Source organism: Culex pipiens, chromosome 2, assembly GCF_016801865.2.
Source record: "Culex pipiens pallens isolate TS chromosome 2, TS_CPP_V2, whole genome shotgun sequence".
NCBI classification, from domain to species: Eukaryota; Metazoa; Arthropoda; class Insecta; order Diptera; family Culicidae; genus Culex; species Culex pipiens.
The window spans coordinates 8,527,792-8,547,554 of NC_068938.1; the positions used below are offsets into that span (position 1 = coordinate 8,527,792).

Here is a 19,763-nt window from a genome sequence, read left to right on the forward strand (position 1 = left end):
GCAAAAAATAGAGAAGAGATCTCTCGAGGGCTTTGCAAGCTTTTCACCGTTCAAATTGGTGTCCTTCAACGTTTCACTTGCCGGAATCTGGTGGGATTTTGCTCGAGTGCCGGCACTTTTAAAACTAGCTGTCTCTATTCGCAACTAGATGGCGTGGCGTTGTTGTTCAGGAATTGCATGCAAGCTTGATATTTAAAGTTTGCCTACTCGCCACTAGATGTCACCTCTATTAAAATTTACTTTTACGCCTATAACTTTTGATAAGATTTACCAAATTTAAAATTTCAAGTGATTTTCAATTTGTTCGAAAATTTCTAACAATTTTTCTATTTTTAACCTCTTTCCAGAGCGCAAGCTGTTTGTCGGGATGCTGAGTAAAAAGTACAACGAGAACGACGTCCGGCAGCTGTTCTCCGGCCACGGCTCGATCGAGGAGTGCACCGTGCTGCGGGACCCGTCCGGCCAGAGCAAGGGCTGCGCGTTCGTGACGTTCGCCACGAAGCAGGCCGCCATCGGGGCGATAAAGGTGAGTGTTTGTGTTTTCGTGAACTAGGTTAGGGTCTGCCCCCCTCTTAAAGACGCCTTTGATTTATGACGCGCGCCTTCACCTTTATTTTTTCCTGTAATTTCTCACGACCAACAACAACAACAAACTCGATGATTTGGCCCTTCCGGGAAGTGCGTGCCGATAAGTGCTTCGTCTTTCTTTGGAGGGTAATTCCGATGGCGCTTTAGCACCCTATCGCATTTGCGATTCAAATCAGCTCAAATTGGTTCGGAATTTTACGACGACGATCCCGGGGTCGGGCGAGGGTTTTGATTAATAAATCATCGGGGCAATCGTCCCGTCTGGGCTCGAATCAGTGAATCTGGCTGCTAATTGGTGTGGCGTTGACAATTTCAACTACATTTCCTTTCGTTTTTATTTGGGAAGTCACATTTTGGAGGGGTTTTCGACTTCAAATTTGATCCCAGTTTGAAATTTTCCACTCGCCACTAGATGGCGAAGTTATAAAGTTAGTGCATCGCATGCAAGCTCGTGTTCTTTGATACGATTCAGCATTTTTAATTGCATACAAGTTAAAAAAAAAGTATCGTCTATTCGCCTCTAGATGTCACCTTAGAAATAAAAAATTAAGCTATTTCAAAATGTGACTACAAAATTACAGCTTTTTGTGGCACTCCAAGCTTATTTTTTGTTAAGCCCGAAGGGATTTCGATAATTGACTCTTTCACAGTCACTTTGGCTTTAGATTCTCATTTGGGAAAGAGAGGGCAGGGGTAGGTTCATAAAATAAACATTTAAAAAGGGTCACCCCTTCAATAATATGTGTGAGTTGGGGAAGGGGGATAGTTTCCCAACAGAACATATAATAATGTACATTGCGATTGTTGTTCTTATTGGAGGGGGTAAAGAGGGGTGAAATAATATTTATTTATCGCTTCACTGGATTTATTGGATAAAATTATTGGGGAGAGGGAGGGAAAATGGATGGTATACGAGGTGCTAAATTGCGTTTCTGATAATATAGTAATTGCGAGTGGATTATCACTCATGATTATTTGTTTGGTGCTTCATGAGCATCGTTGAGAATTTTGGTTATTTTTGCTGGCGAATTTTCAAGCAAATTTCAAATCTGTTGAGAGACATCTAGTAGCGGTTAGTGAACTTGTACTGAACTTAGTTTGAGGAAACTGATTTGCATGCAATAACACAATTATGAAACTGCGCCATCTGGTAGTGATTAGGGGTAATGTTGTTTCCAATGTCGTAGACATGAATAAAAGGACGTTTTTGATCATCTCAAAACAAAACAAGACGAGATTCAAAGAAAGTCATTACTGAAATATTATAAGGCATCAAAGTCCGACCAATAAACATCGAATCTAATCAAAACTTGACAGTAATGATCAATTTTCCGAACCAACAAACTGAACAAGACAAAATCGGTAAAAAAAATCGCAGGAAAGTCATTACTTCGCCATTTGGAAAACTTGTCTCATTTTCAAGTACACGAACTCGAGACAAAATCCGTATAATCCTCTACCATCTTAAGGATCCACCCGCCTGCACAGTGGACACAAAATAAAACAAGGAAAAAATCGTCCTCGTCCCCTTAATGATATGCAAAACATCAATAACAATGAAAATCGTTTATGGTTCCTCACCACCGCTAGTTTATCGACGACCATCAGTCGCGCGCGCGACTCTTGACGACCGAACTCGATTTCCATCCAAAACCCATCGAGACATATTCAACAGCAAAGCGATTGTTATTATTTTTTATTGGTGTTTGTTGCTGCTGCTCCTCCTCCTCGGAAAGTTTTCGCCGTCGTCAGAGTTTCTGCTGGGAATCGTTTGTTATGATTATTTGTTATTGCTGTTTTTTCGGTCGACAAAAAAAAGAATCGAAAAAAAGTTCGGAAAGCACGTCAACCGCACAAATATATTCACAGTAAATTCGCGAAAATGTAATTTTTATTTTTATGAAAATGTAGTCATTAGCGGGCGCCCGCGACGAATGTCTGGGGAACTTGGGGCGGTGGGGTCGGAAAACAGCCACAAAAACAACAATAACGATAAAAGTGTGTTTGTGAATTTTTGGGGCAGGATCTGTGGCGAAGAAGTGGGTGGGAGGTCCTTTTTCGAGCTTGCTTGATTATTTCTGATCGTTGTCTCATCGCCACGTGATGATGGGTCTCGCGAGAAACAATTAACCAAATGGGTTGCAATTGTGGAGGGGTTTTGGGTGTGGAGTTTTCAGAAGTAAGAATAAGAGACTGTTTTAGATTAAAGATTGGAGCCTTAATTACAAAATTTTTGCTATTTGAGGTTCTTACAGTTGAAACGTGAAGAAAACGAAAATAAATTCCAAATCTGTGCTATTGTAGACTCAAATATTCTTTCATGAGCACTGTTAACTGGAAACATTTCCTACTCACCATTAGATGGCGTACACAGAAAAAAAAAAATGTAAATTTACACAGCACGTAATTACTGTTTCTTATGTAAACTCACTCAATGTAATGTTGAAATATGATGTAAAGAGTAAAAAGTCATGGAAATTACTCCAATGTAAATCTAAATCTAATGTAAATCATGAATCTAATGGAAACGTTGCGCATGGGAACTCAAATCTGATGAATTTCTACCCGTGTTCGGCTTCCTGTAAATTCCTATTTAATGTAAATCATATATCCAATGTATTTCTGCCAAACGTTGACTTCAAGACTACCCGAACTAAAAATAGTTATATTTGGCTCTCTTTCTATCGCTCTCATATTTTGCTTGCCCACTGCCTGAGCCTCGACCTGAACAAGTTGATGCTTTAGCCCAGGGGTGCTCAAAGTTTTTGGAGGCCGGGCCAAATTTGAAGCTCAAATGAGCTTGCGGGCCAAATAAGATATTTATAAAAAATACGTTATTTTAATTTATAAGACTAGAAAAAAAATCTATCAGCAGAAGTTTTTTTTTAATTTCTATCATTTTTCAACATTTTTTTAATTAAAAATAATGAAAGACACAAAAGCTTTTAGCTGAATGTACTTGTGCTCTCCGTGAAATTTTACAGTTTTTTTTTTATATTTTGAAAACGGTGACATGTAATCTGCCTAATTTAGTATCGGCGTAATTTTATCTTAAAATCAAGTGTGACTAATTAAATATCGTAATTTTATCTTTGAATTACGTGTGACTAATAAGAAATCTTTGAGAGCAAGAAATTTAACAATTCCATGAAACAATTTTTAGAAAATGTTTTAAGCACCCGTAAAGATGAATTGTAAATGTAAACATTTTAGCAAAAAAAAATTATTCATCTAATTTTTTTATGATCCAGAACATGCTCAAAATGATTTTAAACGCAAAGGATTGCATTTTTAATTGATTTCAGCTAATTGCACTTAAATTTCTATCGATATTTTGAAGTTTTTTATTGAATTAAATTTGCCCATGAGCCAATTTGTAATAATGGGAGGAGGGGAGGGTTCTCGAAAAAACTATGTAAAATACTTGCAACAGCCTTACTCCTCCGATTTCAACATTTAATCTGCCTTAATCCTGAAAGCCTGAATTTTCAAAAAATGTTCGATGAATATTTACTAGTTTCACTCACATTGAAACTTGTAAAACTGTGTCCTAAAATAGGGACATTAATAAATCATTAGTATTTTTATCAGCAAAAAAAAATTAGCATAAAAATGTTTAGAATAAACCTTACTTTTGAAAAAGTAAAAAATCACTTTACAAGTGATCATCGGGCCATTATACATGATTATTCAAAATGGGTCCGCGGGCCACAAAAAATCACCTCGCGGGCCACGTTTGGCCCGCGGGCCATACTTTGGTCACCCCTGCTTTAGCCGCTCGTTTATAAAATGCGAAGATGGCTCAGTCGGCAGCGGGTAGCAGCAGTAACACCGAACATCCTACCCGTCGTCCGTTCGATTCCAGTCCAGCGTTATTCCACATGGCTGTCGACGAGAAAGCGTCCCCTACCTGTGAAACAACTTTTTAAAATCCGAATTTCCTTTTGCTGCCCGCTTCAAACATTTTAAAATAGAACATAGGCCACACCCTTTTCTTACTGCAATCCAAGTCAAGCTTCTCATTCCCATTGGCCAATCAGAATTAGTTGATTTGAACTAATGTAAATTCCAAAAGTAATGTAAATTCCAAAACTAATGTAAATTTTCAAAACTAATGTAAATGTCCAATGAAAATAATGTAAATTTCCAATGAACCTAATGTAAATATACATCATTTATCATGATACCTTTTGGTACATGATAAATAATGTAAATTTACAGGAATATTTTTTTCTGTGTAATATTGTAGTAGGTGACTTGCATACAAGTTAGTTTTCTCTTGTATCCAACTAAAGGTCGGGATGCGAGAAGATTAATGGACCTGTCTTATTCATGAAAAAGTAACAAATAAATTTAAAAAAAATCTCGATTTTCAAAAAAGGTGCGTGATAAATTCCAAATAAAATATTTTAGTTTTTGTTTATTTTAATATTATCAGTTAAATTCTGTTTAAATATTTTAAATTTGACAAAAGCATTGAAACGTTGAACTCCATTTTTAGAGGATTTTGGGTTTGATGATTTTATTTGTTTTAGATAACTTTGCCAATGGCTTTAAAAAAGAAAATGTTAAAAAACACTTTAAAAATCTAATGTTAAGTGGAAAATTATGAAAAACAGCAAATATGCAAAATATATTTTTTAAAGGATGTAAAATAGTCCGAAAACTACCAATATAAAACAAACACTTAACAAGATAAATGCGAATAATTAAAGTACATAAAAATGAATGAAAAAAAAAAAACTGCAACAAGTGAAGTAAAGTTTATCGAAGACCCAAAATTGCCCAAAAAGGACCTCTTGGTCATGGGAAAAATAAAAACTTTTGAGAAGTAATTTTGACACTAGAGAATTCTCTACGAAGCCATCTAGTGTTATTGGTTCACTCAAACAATTTTGGCGTGTTCATACAAAAAATATGCTTAAATATTCAAAAATCTGTATGTAGAATTTTATGATCGGTTTGGTGTCTTCGGCAAAGTTGTAGGTATTGATTAGGACGATCCAGAAAAAATAGGTACATGGAAAAAATATTCTTGATTTTCAATTAATATCAATATTTAAAATTTTCGATGTTTTTGGTGTTTTAGAGGACAAAATGTGCAATTTCCAAGCTATAGAAAAGATTGGACAAAAATTGCCGATCGCCGAGCTATGATTTTTAGAGGAAAATATATTTTTTGAAAAAATAGAAATTTCAACCGAATATTTTTTTAGTTTCAGTTTAAGATGAATTTTCAAATCGAATGCAAGTAAATCATCGAAAACTAGTTTCTTTTCAAATAAAAATCCAGTTTTTCGTTTTTTTTTTTAAATAGTGTTCAATATATTTTTTTAGTTTCAGTTTAAGATGAATTTTCAAATCGAATGCAAGTAATGCAATCGAAAACTAGTTTCTTTTCAAATAAAAATCCAGTTTTTCGTTTTTTTTTTAAATAGTGTTCATGATTGTCCACCCCTGACATTTTGTTTTCGAGAAGTTGAGAAAATGTCCAAATTTGATTTTTTCAATTCTCATCCAAACAGCCTTCTATTTTTTAATATAAAGTGGTAAATTTTTAATGTTATTTCCATTTTTAATGTTAAAAAAATGAAAAAATCGTAAAATTTGAAAAAAAAATTTAAGATTTTGGAATCTTTCAAAATGTCAGAGCTAATTAAAAATTTTTAAATGTGTTTTTTTTTTCGAAAGAAAATTAAAAATTAAATGAAAATGGAAATTATTATTTGAAAAAAAGCATATTTAAGGGCTTTCAATCAACTTTAAAAAATTGACTTTTGGGACCACAGATCGGAAACAAACGTGAAATATTAAGAATTTTTTTATCAATAATAAACATTTTGGAAATTTGCGACATTAGAACAACTTTTATGATTTATAAAACATTCATTGATCCATTTTTTTTAATTTAGGTTTTGATTTGTAATTTTGTTTTTTTTTTCAAGTATTTTTTTGCTTTAAATGGTCAGTGGTCACTATTTGGAGCTTAAGCTTTATTGAATACATAATATTTCTATGTCCCAGTCCCTTAACAAACAACAAATATGAACTTTGCTTCCTAGCCAAACGTTTGCCGCAAATTGCTTTTTTTTGTTGTCTAAATTGTGTATTGATAAAGTTTTCTGTAGTGAAATATCAACTTAATATTAAATGTTATTTCGTTTATTTTTTTGTAGTTTTTTTGTCATTTTTGTATTTTTCCCATTCCCAAAACAAACCAAAAAGAAAGTTTTTGTGGCTTATACCAGAATATAATATAATAGAACAAACAATTCTTTGTCTGAACGATCATTTGTTTTACTTGGCTCGACTATTCCAAACCTATAATTATTTTCATTTTTTTTTAGCTTAAAAATTCCGAGCAAAAATTTATTTATACAACCTGCTTCCAAAGCATTTTTCAACTACATTTCGTTACAGGATCAAGAAACTGAAAACATGAAAAAGATTAAATTTTTTAACTAAAACAAACATACGTTTAATTTTGCTAGTAAACAAGTAAACATCTTGTATCTAACTTTAATTCGGATACAAGAGAAAGCAAACTTGCATGCAATTCGTTTATCTTAAAATGCTGCCATCTAGTGTTGAGTAGCGAATGTTTGCAGTTATGAGTGATTTAAAGAGGAAATAAGATAATTTGAATGACGCCTTCATAAAATGAGTATTTCTCTTCATTTAAACTAAAAGTTTCATTTTTTTGTAGTTTTATCTCCTGTGTTTAATCCGAAATGTATGTTCTTCAACACCAAATCCACCACCACCATTTATTATCTCACTCAACCATCCGTTATGATCGCACCAGTGACGTCGACTTCGTAATGGCTTTCAGCCCAGACAGACATTTACCATTTCACGCAACTGTACTATTATTTATTTTGTTATTAATTTAATGGATTCCGACTGGAAGCCATTTCCGAGAACAAATCGCTTTTTGTTCCTCTCTTTTTTTGCTAGATTTTTAGTCAATCCAAAAAACAGAGCATGCACTAAAACGCGCGGAAAATCCATAAATTTCCACCCGGAAAAGTGGCGCAAAATTTGAGTGATAGTGAAATTTTTGGGCGCGCGCACCAATTTGCGAAATTGATTTTGATAATTGAAACTGGGTAGTGCTGCTGCCGACGGAACAAAGATTTTTCCAGGGAAGCGTTTAATTCCACTCTCAGGGGGAAGTGAGAAAAAAACAATTAACAGTGCCAAAGTGGTGCGCGGAAGGAAATTAAGAGTAAATTGAATATTTACGCCAAACCCGCGTCATTTTGATGAAGGGGAGGTGGTGGTGATGGTGAGTGTTTTTCCATCCGAAAGAGTGGGAAAACTGGCGGAAAATGGATGTTTATTTCTGGCTGGGATTTTCACCGGAAAAAGTTTTGTAATTTTATTCAAATATTTTTTTTTAATTTCAAAAAAATATTGAAAAATAAGTATTATTAAAAAAATTGCAAAAATAAATTTTTCAAACAATTTTTTACAGTGCACCTGTACTTTACTGTTGTAGTTGCACATTTTTATGTCCGCAAAGGGAGCGTGCGTAATTAAATGATAATCGGGGCGCTTAAAATTGGGAGCTTATGTCTCCCAAACCTCATGCCAAAAAAAAAAATGGATCCCTCGAGAGGGGAAGAGGCCACCCTCTGATCATGTTTGGATGACCTGCGGGTTCTCCTCTCACTGTGTTTGCTTTTGGAAAGAGGGGCGGATTACCGGGATTAATCATTTTTGAGAGGCTCAGAGGTTGAACGAGTAAATTTGTTTACTCATCGAATTGGGCAGTGTTGCCAGAATTCTCAAATTTAAATAATTTTTCCCTTCTCTTTTCCCCCCTCAGGCCCTTCACCAAAGCAAAACGATGGAGGGCTGCTCGGCGCCACTGGTGGTCAAGTTTGCGGACACGCAAAAGGACAAGGATGCCAAGCGGATGCAGCAGATGCAGTCGAACCTGTGGAACATTGCCGGGATTAACCAGCCCATCACGCAGTCGGTGACGCCGCTGACGGCGCCCGCCGCCGGCCACCATCCGAACCCACCGCAGCAGCAGACGCCGTTCCTGGCGGCCGACGCGATCTCGCCGGCGAGCCTGACCCTGCTGCAGCAGCTGCAGGCGGTGGCCCAGCAGCAGCAGTTCCTGCAAGGTGAGTTAATTCTTGGAGAAAAACCCGGTCTTTTCACTGAAAATAACTTCTAATGTCTACATTTCCCTAGTCGCCACTAGATGTCAGGCTGTCAAAATAGATGACTTGCATGCAAGTTTGTTTTCCTCGTTTGCAAGCCGGTCGTCAAAATTGGTAACGTGGAATATTTGAATGGTTGGGAAAGCCATTGTAAATAAAATGAAATTAGTTTTTTAATCATTCTTATTTATTATATGACTATTATGAATTTTGTGTGAGTTATTCAGCAAAAATCCTATGTGAAATATTCACAAGTACTCTTAGTTTGACGCGTTGTTAACGGATTTTTGGTACCTTTTTTCTTTTGATTTTTTTGACAGAATAATTAAGGTGAAAAGGAGATCCTGCCTCAACTTGAGTCGTCTGAAGCAACTTTAAGACAATCTCGAGTCGAAGTAGCATTATCATTTTTTCAATTATCGAAAAAAAAAAATGATTAACTAAACTTACTTTTGCATTTTGATCAAAATTCTTTGCCGAATGAATGATTTTTGGCCAAGTTAGGTCATTTCCAGTGTTGCCATGTATTCAAATTTTAAATAAATGGTTTGATTAAAAATACGTCGGATTTTTTTTTTGGAAAATGGACTAATTCAAAAAGATGGACATTTATTTCTGAATTCCCTCATTTTTTTGTTTTTAATGTTTTTATCCGCAAAATATTCAAAAAAATAATAATAATTGAAATCATACCCTTGAAACATGATAATTCACAAATAGAAGTATAATCGTTTAAAAATGATCAAAGTGTTTATTGAAAAAAATGACGAAATGAGAAATGAGTTATAAGAGCGTTTTTAAAGTTTTGCGTGAAGTAAGCCCATTGAAAATTATGTTTTAAATTGGATTGATGCTAATTTTTAATAGATTTGCATTGTTTACGTTCCCAAAAAGTAATAAAATGTTAGAAGGGCTGACTTCACGCCCAGTTACTCTAATTACTATAAAACTTCACTCCTATAAATCGAGCAATTCTAAATTTGTTAGAACATAAACAAATCATGCAAAAGTTGAGGGCAATGTTACTTACACCTCATTTTCGCAGGGCTTACTCCACTCACAACCTTAGAAATGCAATTTATTTTTAGAGATTTTCTTTAATTTGGCATTTTTTTTTGAATATTCAAAATTTCTGCTAAAATATTTGGAAGGTTTTTAATAAATTCTCTTTCGATAATTAAAATGCAGTAAATTTGTCAGAACAGACTCGATTACCCGAAGTTTTGATTATCCGAAGGTTTGTAGGGGATTTTTTTTGGTATTTTTTTTCTTATTTTTAATATCAAATTCGAGCTCTGCGACCTTGTTTTATGCAAATTTAAATGGTTGATTACCTGTAAAATAAAAAAAATTCAACATTTCAGCATCGCCATTTTCGCGGCCATCTTGGATTTAAATTTTTTGAATCACTTCAGAGTAGTTTGGGGATCACACTGAAGCTCAACAATTGAAAATACGACCACGAAAAAAATGTGATTCCGATTACCCGAAGTAAAATTTTGCCGAGGCCTTCGGATAATCGAGTCTGGACTATTTAAAAGAAAAATATGAGAATTGAGCTATTAGAGGGTTTTTAGGTTATGCGTGAAGTAAGCCCATAAAAAACGGGTTGAAATAAGTTTGCAGGCAACTTTTGTTAGAGTTCTGCGATTTCTAGAAGTAAAATTTTACAGTATTTAGAATAGCTGTATGTGAAGTTAGCCCTTCAAAAAAATGGGTTGCTCCCTTTTTTCTTTGAGTTTTTTTATATTTTAAAGATATGATATTAGCAATATTTCCCGTCCATGTGATTGAAAATTATAAAAAAAAAGAATTTGTGAATACATATATTGAAGTAAAAAATTAAAAAAAAAAATATATAAATTTATATTTTAGAGCGCCATTAACATTGTGAGTGATGCGAGACATTTTCAGATAAATTCCAGACAACTTTTGAAAGATTTGCTTACGCTCTTATAATATCAGAATGTCCCGTTTTCTAAGAAGATTTTTTTAATCAAAAATCAAAGGGCAAACTGTTTTTTTTTTCCTAAAACATGATCAATAAAAATAGTCAAATCACACTTGCTGTGTTTCAAATCAAATTAGAACAAAGGAGCACAGTAGCATCGATACGCATAAAAAAAAGAAGAAAGACTTGAGTTGAAGTCAGTTTTTTGAGTGGTGAGTGAAGTTGGCCCTTTGAAAAAAATGGGCCTCAAATTATCACTGAATCCATCTTTTGAAATATTTGCTAATGTGCTTACACATTGATTACTTGGATTAAGTTTTAGCTTACAAAGGCTGTGTGTGAAATCAGCCCTTTATAAAAAAAGTTTTTATTTCTTCTTAATACAATATAACTAAATTCAATAAATCAATAATTTTGTGTTTTTAACGTTTGATTTTTTTATTGGTTAAGTTTATCTTGATGATTTTCATTGCTTTAAACAAAATAGTTATAAATTTTGAATTATCGATTTAAATTGTGTATTTCTTTGCGTAAAATAATCTAAAAAAAATAGATTTGAATCCATATAGCGCCATTTCAAAACACTCTAGAAAGTGTAACTCCAACTAATTAATTTCAATCCCAGTGCAGCAGTAACATCGTCTGGAGGCAAAGGACTCAAATCGATTCTGGCTAGCCGATAAGCCGAAATCGGTTCTGTGGCGAAAGTTAATTCGCTCGTTCCATTCATCGATTTTCTTAAAGCTAATTACCTTCGTTTTAGTCCTCGGATTAAGAAAAAGGAGGAAAATGAGGACACTGTTGGCAGTGTTGCCAGCGTTTACCCACCGAAACTCAAACCGAAAATACGTTTGTTATCTAAAAGTCTAATCACCTTTTCGTGATTCAATTAAGAGTGACTGGGGAGGCCAACAAGACCACCACCCAAGTCTGCGTTCCTTCGGGGGTGGCAATGTCCGGGGCACGATTCGGCCATTAAAGCGTGTCCTTTTGCCATCAGCGCCGTCGGCGGCCTGGGCAGGAATTTTGGTGTCGTGGGGTCCTTTTTTCCCTTTTTGTCAAGAATGCAAGGTTGTTGTGAACAAAAAAAAAAAGAATAAAAAAACAAGAGTGAGGGAGAAAGTAGAGTCAGGAATTTTGTGTTTCTCTATGTTACAGAAACCTGCACAATTTGTGTGCCCTGCTTGTTATTGGACCACCAACCAAGAGTATAGTGGCAGAGCGCGGTGGATGCTTAAGCTTGCACTAAATTTGATCGTAAATTTTGATTTTTATGAAAGTGAGCCCTCCCGGAGGGGCTTTTGGAAGGTCGTGCACTGAATTGGACGGAGGTTTTTCTATTTTGATATTTATCTAAAAAAATGATTTTAATTTGTCGACAAAGTTGAAACACGGTTTAAACTTTACAACTTTACAACTTGCATACAATTCAACTATTACGATACCCCGACATCTAGTGGCGAATAGGGAAATTAAAAAAAAGGCAAATAATTTTCTCTGTAAACCTTTTGTCTAACTTTTTTTTTAAATGAACTTTGTAGTTAGTTTTTTATGTGGTAAGTGAAGTTGGCCCTTTGAAAAATGATCTTTAAAATATTATTGCAGCCAACTTTCATAAGTTTGGCTTATGTTTTTACACGTTCATTACTTGGATTAAGTTTTAGCGCATTAAAAAGGATGAGCTTGAAGTTAGTCCTTTATAAATAATGATTTCTTGATTGTTAGTATGTTTTCCTCCGTATTTTCTTGAAAAAAAATTTCGACGATCAAAAAATCCTTCCTAATGAAAATTACTCCCACCAAATTGACGTGGGATTAGTGTAAATTACTTTTCCACTTCCTTCAGATTACACGGAAGCCCTTTTCGACGGTTCTAATCACACCACAACTAATCCGCAAACGCATTCGACATTAATCTCCTCCCGCCGCGAAACCAAAATTAAGGCTCGAACCCCAAAGTTTGCCGTCAACCTGCGGAACAAATTGCCTTTTTTTTGGGAAAAGAAATAAAACTTTCCACAAGAAAAGGCGAAGAAGCAGTCATTAATTGCGTGTAACTTTTTTTCCTGACGGTGGTCAAAACAGCAGCGAAAAAGGCCTATCGGGGCCGTTGAATTAAGAATGATTTACTACCATTATAAACCGTCCTCGGACTGGGGGCTGATTTTTCCACCGACCGTCGAGCCGCGGGGTGACAAATTACACATCGGTCAATCGTTTGCGGCCGAGCTCGTAAATACTTTGGTTCGTGTGGGGCCTGTCACGCACCATTACAGTCTACTTTCGGGGGTATTCGTCTTGCGCTTTCGAGTTTCGAGAGGTATTCAGTGATTTACGAGAAAAAATGAGATTTTAAACTCTTAAAATTGAGGTTTTAGAGCGATTTTGAAGATGTGAGTGAAGTTAGCCCCTTTTATAAATTGTTTAAAAATTAAAATAAAGCTGCTACTACAATTTTCTAACGATTTAACAACAATAATGACCACTTTAAAATTGTGCGTGAAGTTAGCCCCCTAAAAACTAGTGCATACCGGTCTTTCCCCAACCTTGCAGTCTAACTTTAGGGGCATTTACGTTGACGAAGATGAATGAACGAGGCGGAAAACGGAACAAACAGCTTACACGTCGCCGTCCGCCCAAAATGGTCCCCTGTTCCGGGAAAAGGACGTTCCGGATCACACATCGACCATCGATCTTATTTATTCACGCAGAACGTCGTCCGTCCATCCCACTCATCTTGGCATTTCTTCTCTTTCTCGCTTTCGTAGGACTCAGTGCCCAGACGGACACGACGGCGGCCGCGGCCGGTCTGCTCAGTCCGCTGTCGATGCAGAACCTGGTCACGCTGGCCGCGATGACGCAGCCCTCGCTCCAGGCGGCGGCCGCCCAGACGCCGACGCAGGCCGCCCTCACCAACGCCGCGACCTCACTGTGTAAGTGTCTTTTGTCGGGTTTTTTTCTATCTTGTATTTTGGGACGCGTCCCTTGGGAGTGTTGAGCCGTTCTTGGAGATCTTTGTCTTTTTTGTCGGGGCAAAAATTCGACCCTCGTCGGGATGTCCGATAGTTGTCAATTCTTCAGACTTTGGAGATATTTCGTGTTTGGCGTTTTAAGTTGAATAGGATTTTATTGAACAACGAAACTACCAATCGATCGATTTTTTTTTGCTCAGCTGTATTCTTTTTAAAATAATTATGTTTGCTTAAAAATGCTCGTAAAAAATTACATTTTAAACTCTTGAAATTGAATTTCATTAGTAGTTTTAAGATTGTGCGTGAGGTTAGCCTCTTTGATAAAATGTTGTAATTATTACAGTCCGCACTTTGTAAATCAAACATTTTATCTGAACATATAGTAAAGGTCCTCCTTCAAGAAAAAAAGGTTCCATTCGGATGTATTGCTGACCTTGCCGTTTATTTATTTTAAAAAATTAAAAAAAGAATATTTAGATTGATTTGGCATTTTGTTTTTAATTTTCTAATGTAAAATTGCGTTAAATTTTAACCGTTTTTGGCTGAAATGTTATATATTTTGAAAATGAGATTTTTATTTTTTTTATTTCGCACTGAAAATTATTATTTAAAATTTGAAATTGTTGTATTATATATGATGCAGATCGTCCTTTTTCTTACAACAGTGCAGTGACATTTTTGATAAAAATTTACTTGATTTTTTTTCTTTGAAATTTATTTATCAGGAATTGATATGAACAAAAACTCTCAACCTTAAAACATTAGGACATGAAAAAAAATTAAAATATCTTTCTAAAAATGTGTTTTGGTATTTTTTAAAATAAATAATATTATTAATATCTGCAAAAATCTTCATCAAATATGTTTCCAAATTAAAAGCCAAAAAATGAACTTTCAAAAAAAAAATCTTGGCTTTTTGTTACAGTGAGCAAGGGAGCAATGGACAGATAGTTGTTCTCTTGCTTACTGTCTTGCATCAAATGAAACAACAATCAATGTAAAATCAATAAAAGACCTGCAAAACCCTTACTTAACAATGTGTTATTAATTACAAAATACTACACAAAAAAACTAAAACAATAAAAAAAATCCAAATCTGACCTTTAAAAAAAAAATTCATTAAAAGAGTCGAAAAATAAACAAAAACTTTGTTATTTATTTGCAATTGAAAACAAAATAATCTTTGCTAGATTTTTTTTTTCAAATATTTCAAACCAACAATAATCAAGCAAGAACACAAAAATACAAAAACTTACCCCGAGAATGACAGTGAGCAAAAGTGCTACTCTCTCCTCTCTGAGTTGTTCTCTTGCTCACTGTCTTGCACCAAATGAATCAGTTTTTATTCAGTGCATCTTAATTATTCTTTGGATTTGATTTGTATTTATTTCTATCACTTCTAGAGTTTAAAAAGGCTAAAGAAAGATGATTTTTTGAAAAAAATATATTTCTAATAAATATTTTATTGTTTAACCTTTCCTACTCATAAACAATCTAATTTCTCGAATTTATCAAATCTGTTCTGTGTTGTTTTCACCCCCTGTAAATCTAATTTTCCTTTTCCCTTCAACCAGAAGCCAAGTTTGGATTAACTCAAATTAAACCCATCTAACCGTGGAATTTCGATGTGGTGGTGGCAGCACTCTCCCTCACTTTCCGACTTCAAAATCCGGCAGCCCAGCTGGTTCAACTTCTTCAGCTGAAATAAACCGGAAAATTTAATCTTTCTCGTCCGCGTTCGTTGGGTTTGCCAGAAGTTGGCCCAAATTTCCATTTCCATCAGCTGCCAGTTGGCCGAAAGTGAAACGTCTTTTCGTGATAATTTCCCCAAAACAATATAGAGGCAAATGTGCGCGAGCGCGAGTACCATTATTAAATCATTTCCTTCGCCGAGCACGGGAAATTAAAATCATTACTTCTCGTCGTCGACACGAGCTTTTCCAGGACAAGGACGAGGAGTAAAGAAAAGGAAATTTCCGCCTTGTTCGCATTCGTAAAGGAAAGCGAAGTCCCATTAAAGAGCCCGGCTCGTAAAAAGTTATAAAAAGATGAACGATTTCATTTTTATCTGTTTTATGACTTTTTCACCTGCTTTTGCCTCTCTTTTCCGAAAAAGTTCATTTCCTGCATTTTTCAAGTGACGAATTTTTAACGGCTTTCCCTCGTCGTTGTTGTCGTCGCGAGCGTGTCGAAAAATGAGCCAAAAAGTCGTCTCAAAAGTCAGTCAGGAGTCGTCACATGCACAAGCTCCTCTTCCTCTTTTGTGAGAGCGAGGGAGCCACGTGTTGAAGTAATAAACGGTTTATAGGGGAGCTGGGGGTAAGACGGCCAGGCGGGGTAAGACGGCCACCCCACTGTTTTAATAAGTATACTAATGAATATAACTAAAATGCTCAGCAATACTGTTCCTCATGCTAAATAATGCATATGGAGTGCCCTTTGCCAGAAATATTGTTTGAAATAGTATAAAAATAGCTCAAAATAAACAAATAATTTTTTAACTTGAAACTGGATGTTATTTTCATGAATTACAACTTAGGCATTTTTGTTAAATAACAATATGTTTTTCTGTCTTCAAATATTTTTTCATGTTAAATTGAAGTTTTCCCTAGATTATGTCCCTCGAAAAAGTTCAAAAAATGCGATAAACTGTTTACAAAAAATGTTTAAAAAAATAATTTATTTGGGGGCAAGACGGCCACCTCCTCCGGGGGTAAGACGGCCACCCGTAATTTGTAGATTTTACTTGATATAGGTTATATTTTTGACGGTTTTTGACTATTAAGACATACTTGTAGATAAAGGAAAAGCATTTTCAATAAAACTATCCATTTTTAATCAAAATACTGTTAACTACCATTTCGACGACATTCTTTACTGTGATATAGCAAAACTCATTGAATAGTATGAAATCCTATCAAACTTTTCATAAAAATCGCTAATTTAATATTGTTTACATAATTTTGATTTACTTATTCTAATCGAAATACACAAACTATTTTTTTTTGTATCAAATTGTGTTTGTTTTGTAGTAAAAATTCATAGTTTTTCATTAAATGTGGTCGCAATAATATGAAATTCACTGACCTAAAATATGAAATTTTTTAAACAGCATTTTTCTTCACATTTGAAACCTGATTTTTTTCAACCAAAATAGTTATGATGTTCAGAGAAGTCTGTTGAACCAACCATGTAGGTGTTTGGGTGGATTTAGCAAAGTTATTAAGTTAATTTATAGCATTGGCCGTCTTACCCCGCATGGGTGGCCGTCTTACCCCGCGTATTTCATATATATACGATTTCAATTATTATTTTAAAATTGCTGAAAGGTATTGAAAATTGGTTTTTAGACCAACTAAATTATGTCATTTCTATAATGGACTAGTAGTAGAACAATATGTACGTAATTTGAGATCAAAATAATCTGTTGTGTAAATTTTATTAGACTTTTCCCTTAGGGTGGCCGTCTTACCCCCATCTCCCCTAGTCATGAAAGTAAATTCAGTTTCCTTCAAAAAGCCGGGAAGGCGAAGTTTTGGGTGCATTTTCATGTTTGTTTGTGTTGAAGAACAACGGTGAAACACGCGAGGACACTTGTTTATGTTTTTTTTTACTTTTTTAGATTCTTTAAATTTCTGACTGATTTCCTGGTTTTACTTGTTGAACAATATATCAACCTCGTCCTTAACGACGCTGGCTTTGTTCTATAAAAACAACTAAAAAATAAGATTTTTTGTTTTATGGGATTTTTTTAATCAATCTTTGTTTTTTTAGGTTTTTTAAATTTTTTGTTTTAATATTGTTTTTTTTTTAATTTTTTGAATTTTTCGAATTTTAATTTTTTTTTTGAATTTTATGGAATGTAATTTTTGGAATTGTTGTAATTCACGAATTGTATCGATTTTTTTATTTTTTTATTAATTATTGATTTTTTTTAAATTATTGTTCCACTTGAAATTTTTGAACCTCTTTGAATGCTAGGAATTGAGGATTTTTTAGAATGTTGGCACCTTTTGATTTTTTTTTAAATTTAATTAATGTCGCAAACATTTTGAGTATTTTTTTCTATTTTTTAGAGTATTGAGTTTTTTTGTGTTTATTTAAATGTTTTTTTTTTTTTTTTGAATGAATGGAATTTATCTTCAAAATAATGGGAATTTTAGGATTTTTTTCAATTTCTTAATTTTTTAGTTTTATTTTTATTTTTGCGATATGGGAATTTTGAAAGGTTTGGAAATTTAAAAAATTCAACTGATTTTAGAATACTTAGATTTTTTAGTGCTTAGATTTTTTTTAATTTCAGAACTCATCGAATTTCTGGAATATTTTTTTTTTTTGGTATTTTCTTAATTAAGGGAAACTAATAAATTTATAAAATTTGAGAATTGTTGAAAATTTTGTGATTTTTATGTAATTTTTAAATAATTTGATTTAAGATAATTTGGAAAATATGTGATATTTTTTAGCATGCTAGAAAACACTACAATTTTTATATTTTTTTGTTTTTTTTTTTATTTTTAAAATGTTTCGAATTTTTTATTGTAGAACGTATCGAATTTCTGAAATATTTTTTTTGCATATTTTTTTTATTTAGGGAATCTATAAAATTTATAGCAGGAGAGAGAGTGCACTCTTAAGTGTTAGACGCGTTGTCGTGGCGATCGGCTAAAATTATGTTTTTATGCGTGAAAACTTCGGGATTTCGGTTCGAAATTGGTATTAATCGTTTCGTATTGGTGTGCCTCATTCAAAGATCATGAAGTTACGCGACAATTTTGCGGTTTTTTGCGAGTTTTCGAGTGTTTTGTCCGTGGTTCCTCCTTCAGAAAAAAACGTAAACACAAAAGTTAGCATCGAAAAGAGCGAAGTGTCAGTTTTTGCGAAAGAGAAAGTGGAAAAAAATGAGAACAAGAGAAGAGAATTGTGCGAGTGTTAAGAGCGGCGGGTTTTAGATGAAGAGGGGAGGAAAGGAGAAAGGAATATTAGTGCTGCGCCTGCTGTTGCTGCTGCTGCTGTTGTCCTGAATCAGAGAGGAAACGTTCCAAGAGCGGAGACCTTTATCGTGTGCTGTGGTTCAGGACTTCGTGCCGAGAACGAGGAAGCTGGTCGACGTGGAAGCAAAAGAGAGTGCATGGCGATGAACCACTGGTTGTTCTCGAGTAAGAGAGCATAACTCGATCAATCAAGTCGTCGTCGAATATGCCGAAGGCAGGGATGTTCATGCAGTCAAATATCCTTTTCCAAAACTAAATGTTTTATGTTTAATCAAACTTTTTTTTTCAGTATGGGGTCAAGGTAATTGAACAAAGCAAAAAAATCATAAATATTTCCATTTATAACATAATGCATATAAAACTACAAACAGGAGCGTTTGGTACGGTATGTCCACGCATCCTTCCTCCCCTGTAGATTCTGTGAAATGTGATCCGTTCTCAGAATCCTCTCTGCGGTAAACACAACGCAGTAGGGCTGGCCGCTTTAATTTTTGCAATACATTTTCGGGTGTTCTCGGGTGTACTGCAATTATTAATAATGACAAGAAAAGTGCTTGGGGCGTAATCTAATCACAAGACTTTCCAGCATGCTTTCATCGGACTGGCTGCGTTTGTGTTAGATTAGATTAGATTAGATTAGGGAATCTATAAAATTTATAGAATTTGAGAATTGTTGGATTTTTTAGATTTTTATGTTATTTTGAAATTTTTAAATTATTTGATTTTCGGAAATTTCGAAAAAAATTGGATATTTTTAGTATTATAGAAAATACCACAATTTTTATAATTTTTTTTAAATGTTTGGAATTTTGAGTTTTAAGTTTTTTTTTGCATTTTTAAAAAATTGAGATTGAATATTTTGTTAAATATATATTTTTTATATTTGGAATATTTTTAATTTTTTCTCTTGAATTTATTGAATGTAAATAAGAATGTTTGGAATTTAAGGAAATTTTTAATTCTTTTAGACTTTTTTCATTTTTTTTAATTTGGCAAAAAAATATCAGAAATTAAGGGATTTTTTTTGTTTTTTTATGTGTTTGATTTTTTATGTATTTTTAAAACTTTTAAAATATTGAAATTT

At 34.1% G+C, this 19,763-nt stretch overlaps 1 protein-coding gene across 3 annotated transcripts in view; it reads left to right on the plus strand.

Annotated features, from left to right (window-relative positions):
* The window catches only part of LOC120412659 (CUGBP Elav-like family member 2), a 447,077-nt gene that overhangs the window by 406,522 nt on the left and 20,792 nt on the right, over window positions 1-19,763 (plus strand). For all 3 annotated transcript variants that reach the window (XM_039573218.2, XM_039573219.2, XM_039573220.2), the window contains 3 exons: window positions 348-526; window positions 8,420-8,723; window positions 13,482-13,646. In XM_039573218.2, the coding sequence (XP_039429152.1) occupies window positions 348-526; window positions 8,420-8,723; window positions 13,482-13,646 (648 nt within the window). The remainder of the gene's footprint in view (window positions 1-347; window positions 527-8,419; window positions 8,724-13,481; window positions 13,647-19,763) is intronic.